We start from the raw sequence: 16,515 nt of genomic DNA on the forward strand, positions 1-16,515 counted from the left end.
TTTACAAATATGTAAGAAATTTATATAATTAACGTAATTATAAATATATTTATATCAATTACAAAAAAAAAAAAATGAAAATGTTTAATTAGGCCCCAAAATGGTGACAATTTTATGAATATACATTTATTACATAAATTCAAAGGTAATTTAACGTAGGTGAGAATAAATTCATCTAAATCAAAGTTGTATTCAAAAAAAAATGCAATGCAATAGGTATAATAATTTTCACTCGTTACCTATAAATCATTCAATCAATTCATAAAATGTTCATCATTTAAGATTTCTTACACACGATGATCAGTTCTACGACGATCCCTCGAAGAACTTCTATGGCGTGCTACTGGGTATTCTGGTAATGGGGGTCCCTCGTAATACCTGTGTAGCACAGGAGGAGCCCAGTACATAAATCCCGGTGGTGGGGCACAAGGTAAAGGTGGCAATTGATGCTGCATAGATCTCATGTAATCGGCTACATAAGCTTCAGCAGCTGCTGTTGTACTAGTATATCGACTTGAATATCTGCAGTGTTTTAAATTTTAATTAGGGATTTGATAAAAAAATTGGTGCATGCTAATTTCATATAATTATATTCATATGAATTCATATAATTATATACCATGTAAATAATTTATATGTAGTAATATACAGTGTTTACTATTTTTCTTAACGTCGAACAGAATATGAAGACATGAGAACATGAGTTGTCTGCATGTCTATGAGATGTGTTTGCCAACTCACATTCAAACCTAACATTTTTTCATAAGTAGACAACTCAGGGGTCAAACGAAAGGCGATTCTTACTATTTGAGATCTATAACCTGTGAGTGGAAATTTGATATCATACTACTTGATATTGATCTATCCATTATAAATCCATTATAAATTGTTCGATCTCGTTTATATAAGTTTAGATAAAAAAGGAAAAAAAATTAATCAAGTGATGTTAGAATAAAGGACCTTATCTCACATTTCTTAAAATTATATAAACCGAATTGCAAAGTTAAAATCATTTATCCCAAGTATATAAAGTGAGTTTTAGAATTATTGCTAAAATTAAAATGAAAATCCTAATATTTAATTTTTTTTAATTAAAATTTTTTTTTTGCTTTTTCCAAAAATAATCGTTTCGTCAACACAAGCAACAGGTTTCTTGATTCATTCAAATTGGATGCTACGTTCTCTCAAAAACTGCCATTTTTGCACATTTTGCTCCGTATCTCTAAAACGGCTGAACCTCTCCTTACATTCTCCCCAGCATTACGAATTGAATGTTTTTTAAATCATTCAAATCGAATCCTCCGTACTCTCAAAACTCGATTTCTATTTTCTGCACTCTTTGCTTCATATCTCAGCAAACAAATCAGCACGTTTCCTTATAAATAGGAATCGATTGCTTTTTGAATCATTCAAATCGGTTGACCGACGCTTCCGAAAACTTCGACGAAAAATTGTATCACACCCATTGAACACACACATCCATTTTTTCTAAGGTATGCCAACATGTTCAGAAAACTCTAAAACGTGAATATGCAAAATTTTCATTTTCAATTTTGTACCACAGCTATTTCGGCTAGCCGCGGCACGCAAAATAACTACAATTTTAATTTTTTCTCTAACAATAAAGTTAAAAAAATTTGAATAAAAGTACATATATTGATAAGATCATTAAAAAATTAATCCAAGAACTAAGTAAATTATTGAAAATCATTGGTAAATTATACATTTAATTATATATTTACGATTTTTATACACAATTTAATATAATACGTCAAACGTCAAAGTAATAAAAAAATTGAAGTTGGTGACGGTTGTGCAGATATCCTCATAGTAAATGTGAATAGAATGCTCTATGATGATTCACAAACATGTTCTTAATACATCACAGAACAACTTAAGCTCAATAAAACAATTAACCAACAAACTGAAACTACAGCTGCAAATATAATAAAACAGTCTATTCTATTGAATAGTAATCAACAAATTCCATCGACAAGCAATGAAATTATGATCATGAAAAATATATTTTCTCAAACTGCGTCTACTTCTTGAAATTTTTCTCCTTGGCAATTTGTTACTAGCCCAAAAGGAAAGCGACCAAAACGCCAAAAAAGCGAACTGATTAAACTAAATATATATTTGAATTATTAACAAATGATGAACCAATAGCTCAGCCAGGATGTCCTACACCAACCAACAGATTATGAAGGTATGACTAATGCTATCAATAATTTCTTAGGCAATAAAAATTACATAACAAAAACTTTATCAAACAATAACATAAAATGTAAAGTTTCAAATATTGAAGACTACAGAAAACTTGTAAAATTTCTACCTAGTACCAATGCAGTATTTCATACATACGAGGTCAGTACTGAAAGAGCATATAAAGTTGTGTTGAAGTACATTCATCATTCAACAAACATTTCCGAACTGAAAAATGAAATTGAAAACAAATGACATAAGGCCAGAAACATTACAAATATATTACGCTATAGGCAAAAGACCCCTCTCAATATGTTTTACATTGATCTTGAACCAAATAAAAACAATTCAGAAATTTTTAAGATAAATAAGATACTTGACCAAAATATCCATTTTGAGACTTCGTTTATTAAATCATCAGTAATATCACAGTGTACAAAATGCCAAATGTAAGTCATACTAAACAAATTGCAATCGTCCAATTATTTGTGTAAAATGTGGACTCCAGAATTTTGTGTAAACTGTGAAGAAGCTCACATAGCAAACTACAAAGGTTGTTCTACCTATGAGAATTTACTACAAAATAAATCTAAAATGATTCCAACAACAAAACGGGTCGAAACAATTATACAATTCACCTATAACATCAAAACTGCAACCACTTCACGACGTTTTGATAGACTAACAACACGGAGCACATGTCATATTCTAAAGCCATAAATTCAATAGAGGCAAAAATTCAAATAAGAAAATACAACTCTGCGAATAACTATTCACAATTCTTAACTGAATTTAAAAATATGTTTCAACACTATGCAACAGAATACCATGATTATTAATATGTTATGTACCCTCATTAACAAAATCATTAGCTTTATGTTAATAAATTTCTAAAAATAGGACTATGGAACTCCAACGGGCTCATGCAGCATAAACACGAACTAATATTATACCTCAATGAAAACAAAATAGACGTTTTTCTGGTAAGTGAAACTCATTGCACTAATTATTTAAACTTATTCATTCCTAATTATTGTGTATATCATACTACTCATCCAGATGGCACAGTTCACGGGGTGCAGCTGTATTAATTAAATCTAATATATATCACTACAAACTTGAAAAATATTAGAAAGATTACTTACAAGCAACATCCATCAAAGTACAAATGTCATCTTTTGCAATAACAATTTCTGACTTATATTGTCCACCACGGCATACAATTAGTACTATATAACATTTTCTGAATTCTTTGAATCTCTTGGAAATAAGTTTACAGTGGCGGAGATTTCAACAGTAAGCACACATTTTGGGGGTTCAAGACTGAATCCAAAAGGAAGAAAACTGTATGAAGTTATTGTCCAACAAAACTATGTACTCTTTCCACGGTACTCCGACTTACTGGCGAACTGACCCAATGAAGAAGCCCGATTTATTGAATTCTTCATAATGAAGGGCTTAAACCCAAGGTACCCAAATGTTCATTCAAGCTACAATCTCTCTTCAGATCACTCATCTATAATTGCTACTATCTGTTCTTCAAATATCAATGTTTGTAATCCTTATAGACTACATTCGAGGAAAACAAACTGGGAACTATACCGCTGCAAAATAGAAAACAATACTGATCGCAAAATTAGTTAGTATTGATGAATTTAATAAAATCTCTCATGATGCAGCTTTAGCTGTTACACCAGAAACAACAGTTCAGCAGGATCAACCTGTCCTTTGAAATTAAACATTTAATCTCAGAAAAAAGAAAAGCAAGTCCCAAATGGCAGTCAACTCACTTTCCATCAGATAAGAACACATACAATAACTTAAGCAATTAACTAAAATCGAGATTGAAAGAAATTTTAAACCAAAACTTCAACAATTACCTATCAAAACTGAATAGATTTGATATTCATTACTCATTATTTAAGTACAGTTTTCAAACCGAACCCAGATTACTCTAACACAGCGGGCCTAAGATCAAATATAATTCCTTTTCACAACTCAATGAACATCATAAAGTTCTTTTCGTTAAAGATTATAATTGAAGAGATTAGTAAACTAAAAAACAATAAATCTCTTATGATTTAGTTGCACCAAAAATGTTGAAAAAACTGCCAAAGGATTCATGCTTCTGACATATATATTTAAATCAATAATTAGATTAAATTATTAGTTAACTCTTCAAAAACTCTTTCACAACAAACATCTATGGTAAAAATGATCCATAAAAGCGAAAAGATCCTAATATGGTTACCTCATATAGACCAATCAGCCTCTGCCAATTGTCTCAAAAGTGCTCGAAAAACTTCTGCTTCACATATCTTAGTAGCGCAAATACATTTCCAGAACATCAGTTTGGTTTACGCAGCAATCTACAATTCAACAGTGCCACAGAATCATAAGAGTCATCAACAATACCTTCGAGCCGAAACAATTCTGTTCTGCAGGGTCTCTAGATGCGAGCTCAATGGACTTTTTTTTGAAGATGAGATCTCTACTTCCAAGTGGTTATTATAATATTCTAGAATCTTATCTCGCCAACACTGAAACTTCAACATCTCATCAGATTGAGGCAGGAGTTCCTCAAGACAGTGTTTTGGCGCCATTTCTCTATATACTCTTCACTAGCGATTTTCCAACTTTCCAATCAACTACAAAAGCCGCCTTTGCTGATGACATAGCAGTTCTATAGACACAGGCTGATGCATTTAAGACTTTCCTAATTTTACAAAGAGACGAATGATTACAAAGACTTCTGGAATGCAAGTCAATTCTATCTATTGCCAATGATTTACAAGGTAGTATTGAAACCAATATGGACTTATGGCATAGAATTGTGGGGCTGTGCGAGCAAATCCAACATAGTGCTAATGCAACGTGCCCAATCTAAAATATTAAGGCAGATTAATGATGCTCCGTGGTTCGTCAGCAATAAGACCTTACACAATGATCTTCATATTGAATTTATAAACAGAGTTATACAAATCAACAGTGTTAAACATTTTCATAAACTAGAACACCATACAAACTCTATAGTCACTCAGCTTCTTGATACACCAATTTCAAGAAGACTGAAGAAGAAGTTGCCCAAAGATAATATGAAGGACCAACTACCACGACTTTATATGAACAGAATAGTAGAATCATTTATTGAAGTAATTCTCTAACTATCAATATAATATTTATCAGATTAATTCATATGTGTGTACGTGTGCGAGTGAATGACATAAGCCAAATAGCTCATCGAATTGTCCTATATTCTGATTGCTATTGAAAATATAGTATATATATATATATATATATATATATATATATATATATATATTCTAACAGGTTCAAAGTATATTTTAAACCTAAAATTTTTTTTTTGTTTTTCGAATATTCTAAAGTAGTATAACCCCTTAAGACAAGTTGCATGAGGTTCCCAACATGTACTTCAATAATTTCTTTGGTCAAAGAAACGGCCCGGCAAGTTTCTGCTAAGAACCAATCAGCACGATTTCTAAATTATACAGAACTTTTTCAGAGAAACCTTATCAAAAAATATGCACTTCTTTAAAAGCTAAAAAGAAATACACGGCTGATTGTCTTGCAAAGTAATCAACACGAGGCCTAAGAGTTCCATTAATGGCTTTTAAATTCATGCCATCGGTTTCAAATCGCTTAAACTGCCTGTAGCAATATTTTAATTTTTTTTTTAATTTAGATTTTTTTTAAATTGAATTTTTCTGATAGATGAAGTATTGAGGCACGTAATGGCTGCTTTTAGTCAATCACGTTAAACATTACAAATCTTGTAACAGTAAGCATTATAGAATGTACCATGATTAAAATATCTATAAACTTACATATCTATAAATTGTAATGCATATGTCTAATGATCACTTTTCACTGCCAAATGACATTATTTGTAACTTTTATTTATAAGATCTGCAAAACGGGTGGACTTGCCTTTCTAAAAATTTAGTCAATTCTTCATTCCGTTAATACAAGTAAAATGCTTTTTGAATCGTTTAAATTGGGCGCTCCGTTCTCTCAAAAACCATTTTTTGAGCTTTTTGCCCCGTATCTTCGAAACGGCTGAACCTGCCTTAGCCAAAAACTAATCAGCACGTGTTCGCATCAATAGATATCAAATGCTTTTCGAATAATGGAAATCGGTTAATACATACATACAACACACATTTTCATCAATTTTTTCAAAGGTATGCTAAGATGGATCAGGAAGTCTTGAGATGTACTTATGTAAAAAATTCCATTTTTCATTTTTTGCTATTACTACCCTACGGGAAGTTAATAAGAATCTGTGTCAGACAATCATAAAGTCCGTTTTCGTAATTTTTGTTAATTTTCGTGAAATCGAAAATGAAAGTTCGAAATTGTTAATGTTCAACAATATTCTCATTCATTAGGTATTGTTTCATTTAAGCATGCCTATTGTATATATCATATTCATATACTTTATTAGTTATTGTAATTTTATTATCAATATATATCAACTGCCAATATTGAATTTAAATCTTAATGTTATCAAAGATTACATTACTGTATAGATTCAAAATTTATCCTTATAATTTTGAACTCTTTTGAAACACAGTTTTTGTTTTTTGTGAAACAGAAAAATTAAATATCTTTGAATGTCTCATTACACAAACTATGTTCAAAAATTCACCACAAGACAATTTCCAGTTAGACAGAATGATTTGAATTGTTTCGCAAATGATTATGATATTTGAATTGCATCTATCAAATTGCCTTTATATACAATACCTGAAATAACTAAAATATTACTAACCTGCTAGAAGGAATCCCTGCGGTAGGGGCTGATGCTGCGAGCCCTTGCGCGGTTATGTCGTGTCGTTAGATACAATTTTCGACCTCTGGCATAGTGAGGGGGTCCTCGGCCTCGAAATTTAGATCGGGCTCCTAATGGTTGACGGTATGTGCTGTAGCTCCTAGAGTGCAGTCGTTTTGAAGCCTCTTTTGAACGGCGCAGGATTGGAGTCATTTCAATACCTAAATAATATTAAATTATTAGATCGTTTCATTGATAATTATAATACAAAATAATATCTTCAACTTGGATTTGTTATAAATTGAAGGTTGCTTTTATGTATCATAATTTTGGCTAATATTGTTATTTTTAAGAAGTCAAAAGACTTATGAAAAGGTTTTTTGAATAAATATAATACACTAAGATAATTAATCCAAGATGATTGGTAAATTCTACAGTAACTAGTAATCATATTTTAAAATTATCAACTCAAAAAGCAGATAAACTTGAAGTATACAGAAATATTACAATACTGATTTAATTATCACTTATTAAGATACACATTCACTTGCAGAAATAAAGAAATTTGTTAAAATGTATCGGATCGAGATTCTCTACACCAAAAATTACATCAAAGCAAAACTTCATTTTAGTCACAAAACAAGTTGATATCGTCGAAACAGGATATAAAGTTTTTGAAGAGACTATCAAAACTCAAAAATAAACTATCACAAATGAAATATATATATATATATATATATATATATTTCCTTACTATATACTTTGCACACTCAATTTTGTCATTTACAAAATTAATTAAAAAAAAGCCAAGTCTACATTATTAAAAAATGTATCTTACATGTTCCACCAATTGTTTTTATATTGAAATATTTTAAACACATTATTAAATTTGTAATTTCATTATTATCATTGTCCAAAATATTTGTCCACTTGATTGGACATAAAATAATTAGATCAAGTCTAATATCAAACATATTCATAGAAAGATTATTAAATAACATTTAATAATTTTGAGGAGTCATAAAAATAGCTACAAAACATGGTGCAACTATTTAAAACATCAAACAATATTTAAAGTTATTTTGACAAAAAAATATTAATCTTTAAGAATTAATATTTAATGCTGAAGTGTATTTCTCTAGTTACTTTAATTTTCTTTAACTTAAGTTAAATAAAGATATAAATAGGATTTCTTCGATTTATAAATATTACGAGATGTACAGTATGGTAAATGTTTACCTACATCAATATTAAAACCATCTTTAAAATTTAAAATATTACGTTTTCTTTAAAAAAAAATCAAAATGCAATGAAATGAAATTACAAACTTAATATTGTTGTAACATTTTAATAAAATTAGCATCAGAATGTAAAAAAAAAACAAGATAAAAAAAAAAAATGACTGCAACTGTAAGGAAGATAATTAAACTGTAGCAATTTTCTCTCAGTACTCTAATAATATAGTATTTTTGCATATATCAAATATAATTTTGCGAATATCAAATAATATCTTGCTTATTGTTTCAATTTCCTTATTCGAAATTATTTTAACAACTCCTTTTTAGCCCTTTATGATCACAATTATTTTCATACTTTATTCTCTTTTTGTTTCTGCCCTCATGTATCGATATTTAAGTATAAAAACTTTATGTCTCTATCTATCAAGATAATAAACAATTTGTCACATTATTATAAGTATTTTTTTCTCAAGTTTTTGTCTATCACATTACATAATTTTATTGTTTGAGCATTGTATTTTACTGTATTTAATTAAATTAAAATAATTTGTCTACTGCAATAAACCTAATAAATGTTATAATTTTTATTATGAACTCTGAAGATTCTATAAGCTCCCTAAAATGGATGAATGAGTATAATTCTGATGAAATTAAAAAAAGTGTAATAAAAATCTTATGATAAAATAAGTGTGTTACATCAAGTGGTTCAGTACAATGTGAACATGATGCTGCTATATTAAGCTAAGATGAAAGCTCAATTCAACTGCTAATTGATTATCACATCAAATACAAATACACAACAGATTACATAATTGACTCGCAAATTATATTATACAATTACAAAGAAGAATAAAAAACAAATAATTACATTAACGAAAAGACTGTTGATAAACAATATAAATGATGAAAGTTGTTCCTATTTAATACATAATTACTTACTTGGTTTTAGATTTAAGGGGTAAAGGGTACTCAGAATTTGTAAAAAGGCAAAATTTGTTTTCTTGCATTTTTGTTAAGTGCAATATCTTGAAAATATTCTCTGAAAATTTCAAGTTGAACCAATAATTATTTTTTGAGTTATTCGAATCTTACCAGTGGAAGCAAGTGGAGAGCTTGATATTTATACTCAAGATTATTCTCCCTTACTTGCTGATGTTTTAAAAGCTGCTAAACTGATTTACGACGATCTTAGCAATTATAATTAACTTTCAAGATGTGTAGGTGGATTCATTCAGAATAATAATGAGAGTAAAGAGCTTCAACCACCTAGTAAGGAAAATATGCCCAAAACCCTGAATACTATTTCTACTATCGTACAAATTACTGCATACATATGATTATTAATGAACCCTAGTACTTAATTGCGGGTCTGATTCATATCGGTATGCTAAAAAATTGAATGTTGCACGTGTGAAAGTGGCAGATCAGCGCGCAAATAAACCTTTTGGAAACTTTCACAATGACTGAAAAACTATTATTTGGCCCAAGAATAGATGACTCTGTTAAAGTAATTTAATAATTCGTGTTTCTGTATGGAAATCTAACGTAAAACTTTAAATTCGCTTATCTCAAAACAATGTTTTTTTGACTGGTGACAACTGTAATTCAAAAACCACACAATACATTTTAATGAAATTTATACAGCTTTTAGAATGCATAATAGACTCAGGCCCGATCAAAGGATATTCTGTTTTTCAAAAATTTCGATTTTTTAAGGTCAATTAACTGTTGAATTTACCCAAAAATCTAGAAAAGAACTTCCTGGCGCCGCCATTTTGTTACTTTTTGAAAAGAAGAAAAAAAAAACTTCGATCCGGCCCAGGATTATCTATTTTTAAAACTATTTTTTTTTATCTGATCGATTTTAGACGAATCTCCAAGAACTTATGATTTTCAATGCAAAGACCTTGTTTTTTAACATGGTCAACACAAACACCTATAACTTTGGAAATGTTTACATATTTTATTTGAAAATTTTGTTATTTCAAGTCAAAACCTTGCTTAATACAGCCATATTTTTATTTTTGTAAAAAGACTTGATTTAATAACAAAAAGAAATACTGAAAATTCTCATTTTTTCATGACTCTGAGTACCCCTAACTCCTTAATGAAATTATGTTTTCAAAATCAAAAACATTATACTAATCAGGATTTCACATTCTCTAGAAATTTAGAGTAAACTAATTATAAATAGTTGAAGATTCTTTGAAATCACTATACATTGAAAATTTATTGTTTTTAACTATTAAATTTTAAAATAAAACATCTTCCAAAATATTAGCATTGTGCAAATGAGTGGAATTCTGAAAAGAACTGCTGATATATTAAATTAGCAAATGTTGAAATTTTTATAGTTCAATTATTTGTCACAGAATCACTATTGTGCAATCTGACTTTTCACAATTATAGCAGCATTATGTTCATACTAGATTTTTTAATCACTTAATAATCACACTTGTACTAGATTAAAACACCCAAAACGATAATAGACTTCCCGATAATTTTATTAGAATCTCCTATACCTTCATCTTGCGGAAACAATCTACAAAGTTCTTCAGCAACTCTGGGTTCGATTTCTTGTCCATCTCTGCCAATTTTAACTGGTTTGCCTTCATTCCACGGATTAAATAAATGCAATGTAGAACTGAATGGCAACTCTTTCCTGCAGATCCAGTCGACTCTGAAAACACCTCCCAAAGCTTTTGATGATATACCAGGTGGCAAAACCCACGATATTGGAGTCACATCACGTCTAGATTCACACTGAAGTCTTGCAAATCCTATAATTATTTTGTTCAGTTCACTACATAAAGTCACATGGAGAGGAACAGTATTACTTTAACACTAAACACTGAGAGTACATATTTTTTTTTAACAAATTTATGCAATAACACCTTAGTTCACTGTTTTGTTGTTCAGTTGATTCTAGAAAATACAATTATTTAAACACAGAAATATTTATCTAAACAATGGCATTGATTAAAAAAATGTGCATATTCAATTCATATAAATTTATAACATATTATGTAGGATAAATAAAACGCATACTCCAGAGATAAACTATAGTAACTTGGAACACCGAACTACTAAAAACAAATCTCTTTTTTTTTGTTTATTTATTTTATTTAGCAATATATACATTTCATATATATCCATATCTCAGACAGACAGGGGTGCCTTTGAAGTACTGAATATAAAAATTAAAAAAATATATAGACTAGAATAAGCTGTGTAATATCATTGAACTTGTAAAATGGTGCTTAAAGATAAAAATGAAAATGAATTGTAAGTGGCCGAATGTAGTATACCAGAGTTTTTTTTTAACCCTTTATTACAAAAAGACATACAATATTATATTATATTGAATAAGTGACAGAAATAATTTAAAAAGAAGTAAATATAACAATATATGTCATTAATTCGTAGTTTTTTTTCATCGAGTTACCATAGTTTACATTCGAAGTACCAATATTTCTATTATATTTATATTTAGAATAGGTTACCTGCGAATTTACCACTCTCTTTAACCGAAAACAACAGCAAAACGTTCCTGCATTCTCTAAAAGCCTGATTCAGATTATTCTCATTTTGGGGAAGTGTTGACCATACCCCTTTTGCCTTCGACAAAGTAACATTTTCCGCATTATTGCTTTTAATTACAAAAAACCTAGTATCACGAAATAAATAATTTAACTTTGTCATATATCCATATGATTTGGAACTACTCCTATGTTGAGGAATACGTCGTGGTTCGGGGCTCGGCGAACGTCCTCTCTTATGACCTGATCTGCGATTTTTCTCATCTGCAGAACTTACTGAAGTGACAGAACTAATACTGGGATTAGAATCACTATCTGAAGAACTACTTGATACTTCGCTTCTTGTATCAAAACTTTTATTTTCTTCGAATTCTTTTAATTCTGCTTCAGACTCCCCGACGCCGAGATTGACAGCGTCAGTGTTTACTTCCATATCGACAATGGAAATAGTCGAAATACGCGCACAATACGCGTTAAATTGCGTTTAAATAGAAGATCACAGACTAATGAGAAGAGTAAATAACGATATATCTATTAATTGTACCATTTAACGCACTTAAAGGTAAAAAAATAGGCTATTTGTTGTTATTCTTCTTGGAAAACACTTCGTATGAGTAGACAAACAGTGCAGGCAACATTGGCATACGAAAAATGTGAGACAGATATCGATATTAAGGCGAGACATACTACGAGTATAATATTCAACCATAGACCCTATACAATTTCATGGACTGCTAGTTGAGCGCATAAAAGTGTCAAAAGATGTTCTATGGTATGAGGGCATACGAGGGTAATTTTGCGGCCGAGATATGTCAAATACGAACACGAGCTTTACCGAAATTAGTCGAATGCTCTCGATCGCTTAAATTTTAAAGTTACTTGGGTTCACGAGATGTTTGATCGCTCGTGTTTTTTGCCTAAAAGAGGATAAAAATACGCGTTTTAAAATTGTTAGTAGCAGACAAAATCTAATAAAGAGTAAAATGTCTTCTAAAATGATTTGGTCTGTTTGTAAAATGTACTTAATAATAGAATGCACCACTTTCACGCACTTTCACACGAAAATTGTGCTTTTTAAACACCAATACTAAAATATATAACATTTAAACAAATATTTCATTATTGCTTTCTAATTTCCCATAATAGCTCTAGCCAACTGTTCTTATTTTCAGTAAATTTTATAATATGTAAAATATTTTTTTAATTTTTTTCTAATTTTCCTTAAACACTTTGTATACCTAAAATAAATAAATAAATAAATAGTTCATTACATTCATTAGTTCAACATAAATTGATATTATATAATATTTTGCCAACAATTTCGAACACACGGACTTTCATTTGACGTTCAAGCGATCGAGTTTGACATATCTCGGCCGCAAAATTACCCTCGTATGCCCTCATACCATAGAACATCTTTTGACACTTTTTTACTTGAGAAATGTATGGGGACTAGCAGTCCATGAAATTGTATAAGGTCTATGTATTCAACACACACTAAAAATTCAAGCGTAGGGTGTGTTCGGTGTGGCAGTTTGTTACGATCCACAACTCGTCCAAACTCATTCTGATTTGTTACACTGCGCATGCGCCATCTCATGACAGTTTCCAACGATTTGACAAGGCGGTTTACATCAAACGCGACAAAACTTTCACAAACCGCCAAACGTTTTTTCAGATATGTTTGGCATAATTCTTTTTGTTTTTAACGTTTATTTAGGCAGTTTAATATTGATCTAATACTACTAGTTTTGATTAAATTATATTATTGATATTTATAATTTTTAAGTTTTATTGTTTAATATAATAATATTTTAAAAATATAATAAATAAGTTTCTCGATATTTATTGTTATCAAATATATAAAACAGTTAATCAATTATTTATTTTCAATCGTTAAACTCCTGTAAAATTAATGAATTTATTAATCTCATTCTTTATTTGAGATTAGAAAAGTCTAGAATTGATGTTTTCAAAGAATCGGCAACCATGTTGACATGGTTTGGTTAATAATTTTTTAACAGGTATTAAAAAAAAAATTAAAATAATAAAGAAAAATATTGACATAGATAAATAAACATACTTTACACCTTGATGAATAATAGATAGATATAAAAAGATATAAAAAAATAAATAACTTTGACAAAAACTGTATGTGACCTAAAACTTAATTCATAGATAAAAGAAGAGTATATATATCCATAGGCTTATTTATCTATATCCATAGGTAAAAGAAGCGTATAGAAAGCATAGATAAATAAACACAAATAATAAAATCAGCATAAATAAATAAAAAGATAAAAAAAGCATAGATAAACTCATTGATAAATAAGCATGAACTAGTGGTGCAAGGCCTGTGCAAAGCATCGTGCATACTCTTCTTTTATCTATGGCATCGTGCTTTAAGGCAATTGCTGGAACTTACCGAACCAAATTCAGAATGTTTAAATGCTTTAAATTTTCAGAAAATTTTGATTTTTTTTTAAATCAATTGCGCTGCGTAGCTGATTAGAAACAAAATATCAAATCGCGTAACGCCGCGTCTCAATCTTTTAAACATTACAAATTTTGGTACGGAACCCATAGAAATATAAACAGATATTTTAATTATTATTAAAATCTCTATAAAATATCTTGTAATTTTATGTGCGTATGTGTAATTATCAATTTTGGCCGGCAAAGAGAATTCGAGCATCCTTTTACTTTTTGATGAATCTCAAAAACCACTAGACTTGTCTTCCTAAAAACTCAACTAATCCTTCATTATATCAATATGATAGTAACAATATAGTGATATGTTTTTTGAATCATTCAAATCGGAAACTCCGTTCTCACAATCAGTAAATTCCCATTATTGTTATTTTTCACCCCATATCTTCGTAAGCGCTAAATCTGTCTCTGCCAAAAACTAATCAGCACGTCTCCCATCAATACGAATCAAATGTTTTTTGAATCATTCAAATCGTACGCTTCGTTTTCATAAAATCACAATTCTTGTTTCTTTTTACCTCGTTTCTTCAAATCGGCTGGACCTAACTTTTTCAAAAACTAATCATTTATTGTTTCCCCATCGAACACGAATCGAATGATTTTTAAATTATTCAAATTTGACGCTCCGCTCTTACAAAATTGCATTCTTGTTACTTTCCAACCTGTATCTTCAAAATGGCTGGATCTGCCTCTGCCAAAAACTAATCAGCACCTCTCTCAATCAATATAAATCGAATGTTTTTTTAATCATTCAAATGGGACGCATCCCTCGTCCAAATTGGATCGTATCCTTCTCCCTGTAATATTTAACCCCTCATAGATAAATAAGCATATCCCCTCCTCTTTAACTCTCAAGTCAAGTGAATTTCGTCGCATATTAACTAAAGCATAGATAAATAAGTATAAAGCTGTAGGTGAAGAGCTTCATATTCTTATGTTTATTATCTATGAAGAGCTTTATATTGTTTATCTATGCTGTAGAGTGTGTTATATTACAAAGTTTTGATAACAATGCTAAAGTGTTTATTACTTAAAATTATCATTTATATTCCAGAAAAAACACGATCATTTTTAAATTTTAAAGGGGAAAAAGAAAGCATCAAATGATCAGTAATGTTAAAGTCATTAAAATCATGTGCCATGACTAAACATATAATCTTGTTTTATCTATGCCTTCAAACTTGTTTGGAAACACTACTCTTGCTTTATCTATGCCTTCAAACTTGTTTGGAAACACTACTAGGAGTTGGGGAATCACCGATTTATATCTTCATCTCTTTGTATAAGTCTCAAGCTTTGTATACACACGCACGGACGGATTAGTGAGAGAAACAAATTGAAAATATTATATCTATATAGGTTCTAGTAAAAATTACAGACGAATTAATCTTCAATTTGGATAATAGGCTAGGATCAAAACATCAAACTAGGCAGCTTGTAAGTATTAAGTATACTTAAGTAGATTCTTAATTGTTGTTGAGTTGGGCAATTATTGTCAATTTTGTTTATTTTCAACAGGACAATGAGTGAAAATAATCTCACACTTGCTGAAATTGCTCGGTGCTTTAGGCTTGAAGAGAGTGAATTAGCTTCTCTATTGGTGTCTGCTGATAATGATGTTGCAGAGAGAGAATTAGCTTCTATGTTGAGTCTGCTGATATCCTTCCACCTGAATTATCGAATCATAAATTAGAGAAGGAATATTTATTACAGGAACTACGACTGAGGATTTGTTTATGAAACAAAATGAAGTTGAAAATTTTATTGAGTTACAAAGAAAGTTTACTGAAATATGCCCAGATTATGCTGACGAACTAACGCCGAACAATAGACTAAAAGCACTCGAATTTGCTTCAAAGGTAATTTATGAAGTTGGACCTGCCAGCAAAAACATGAAAGAAGTCGGTGACTGTGATACTTGGAAGTTTGCTTTTCCATGCGAAGAAGGTGATGAAGAAGGGAAAATGGCCTTTGTTTACAGAAATAATTCAGACAAATTGCAACATACTGTAACCTCTAAATTGAATATTATTTTTTCAGTGAAACAAGCCAGCTTATTAGCTTTATGTACTTTGAACAAGCTTGCTGAGTTTGCATATAACACAGAAAACAAAATGATGCTCACACCTATGGCTCGACCTTTATTTTCAGAAGATAATATTCGTAAAATGGCATCTGATTTGAATGCTAACGTCACCGATGTTATTAAGACAATAAACTGTAGTGCGCAAGCAGGGGGACATGTTCTAAT

At 30.1% G+C, this 16,515-nt stretch overlaps 1 protein-coding gene across 1 annotated transcript; it reads right to left on the reverse strand.

The window, feature by feature from the left end:
* Positions 1-98: 98 nt before the first annotated feature.
* Positions 99-12,256, reverse strand: LOC113386597 (YTH domain-containing protein 1-like). The gene is made up of 5 exons (XM_026624371.1): positions 11,739-12,256; positions 10,758-11,015; positions 7,002-7,218; positions 4,086-4,094; positions 99-522 (listed from the first exon to the last, which is right to left on the reverse strand). Exons 1-5 carry the CDS (start codon positions 12,205-12,207, stop codon positions 288-290), a joined length of 1,188 nt encoding a protein of 395 aa, XP_026480156.1. The 5' UTR covers positions 12,208-12,256; the 3' UTR covers positions 99-287.
* Between the last annotated feature and the right edge of the window lie 4,259 nt (positions 12,257-16,515).

The sequence above is a fragment of the Ctenocephalides felis genome, unplaced genomic scaffold, assembly GCF_003426905.1.
Source record: "Ctenocephalides felis isolate EL2017-DRISC unplaced genomic scaffold, ASM342690v1 CF-g0.4_SCAFFOLD_00845, whole genome shotgun sequence".
NCBI lineage: Eukaryota > Metazoa > Arthropoda > Insecta > Siphonaptera > Pulicidae > Ctenocephalides > Ctenocephalides felis.

Bases quoted from the DNA above. Each gene is read 5' to 3' on its own strand.
- LOC113386597 (XM_026624371.1), bottom strand. From the start codon at position 12,207: ATGGAAGTAAACACTGACGCTGTCAATCTCGGCGTCGGGGAGTCTGAA. The intron at 11,016-11,738 runs GTAACCTATTCT...AAATAATTATAG, and splicing joins AGAGAGTGGTAAATTCGCAG to GATTTGCAAGACTTCAGTGT. The intron at 7,219-10,757 runs GTATAGGAGATT...AATATTATTTAG, and splicing joins ATTGTTTCCGCAAGATGAAG to GTATTGAAATGACTCCAATC.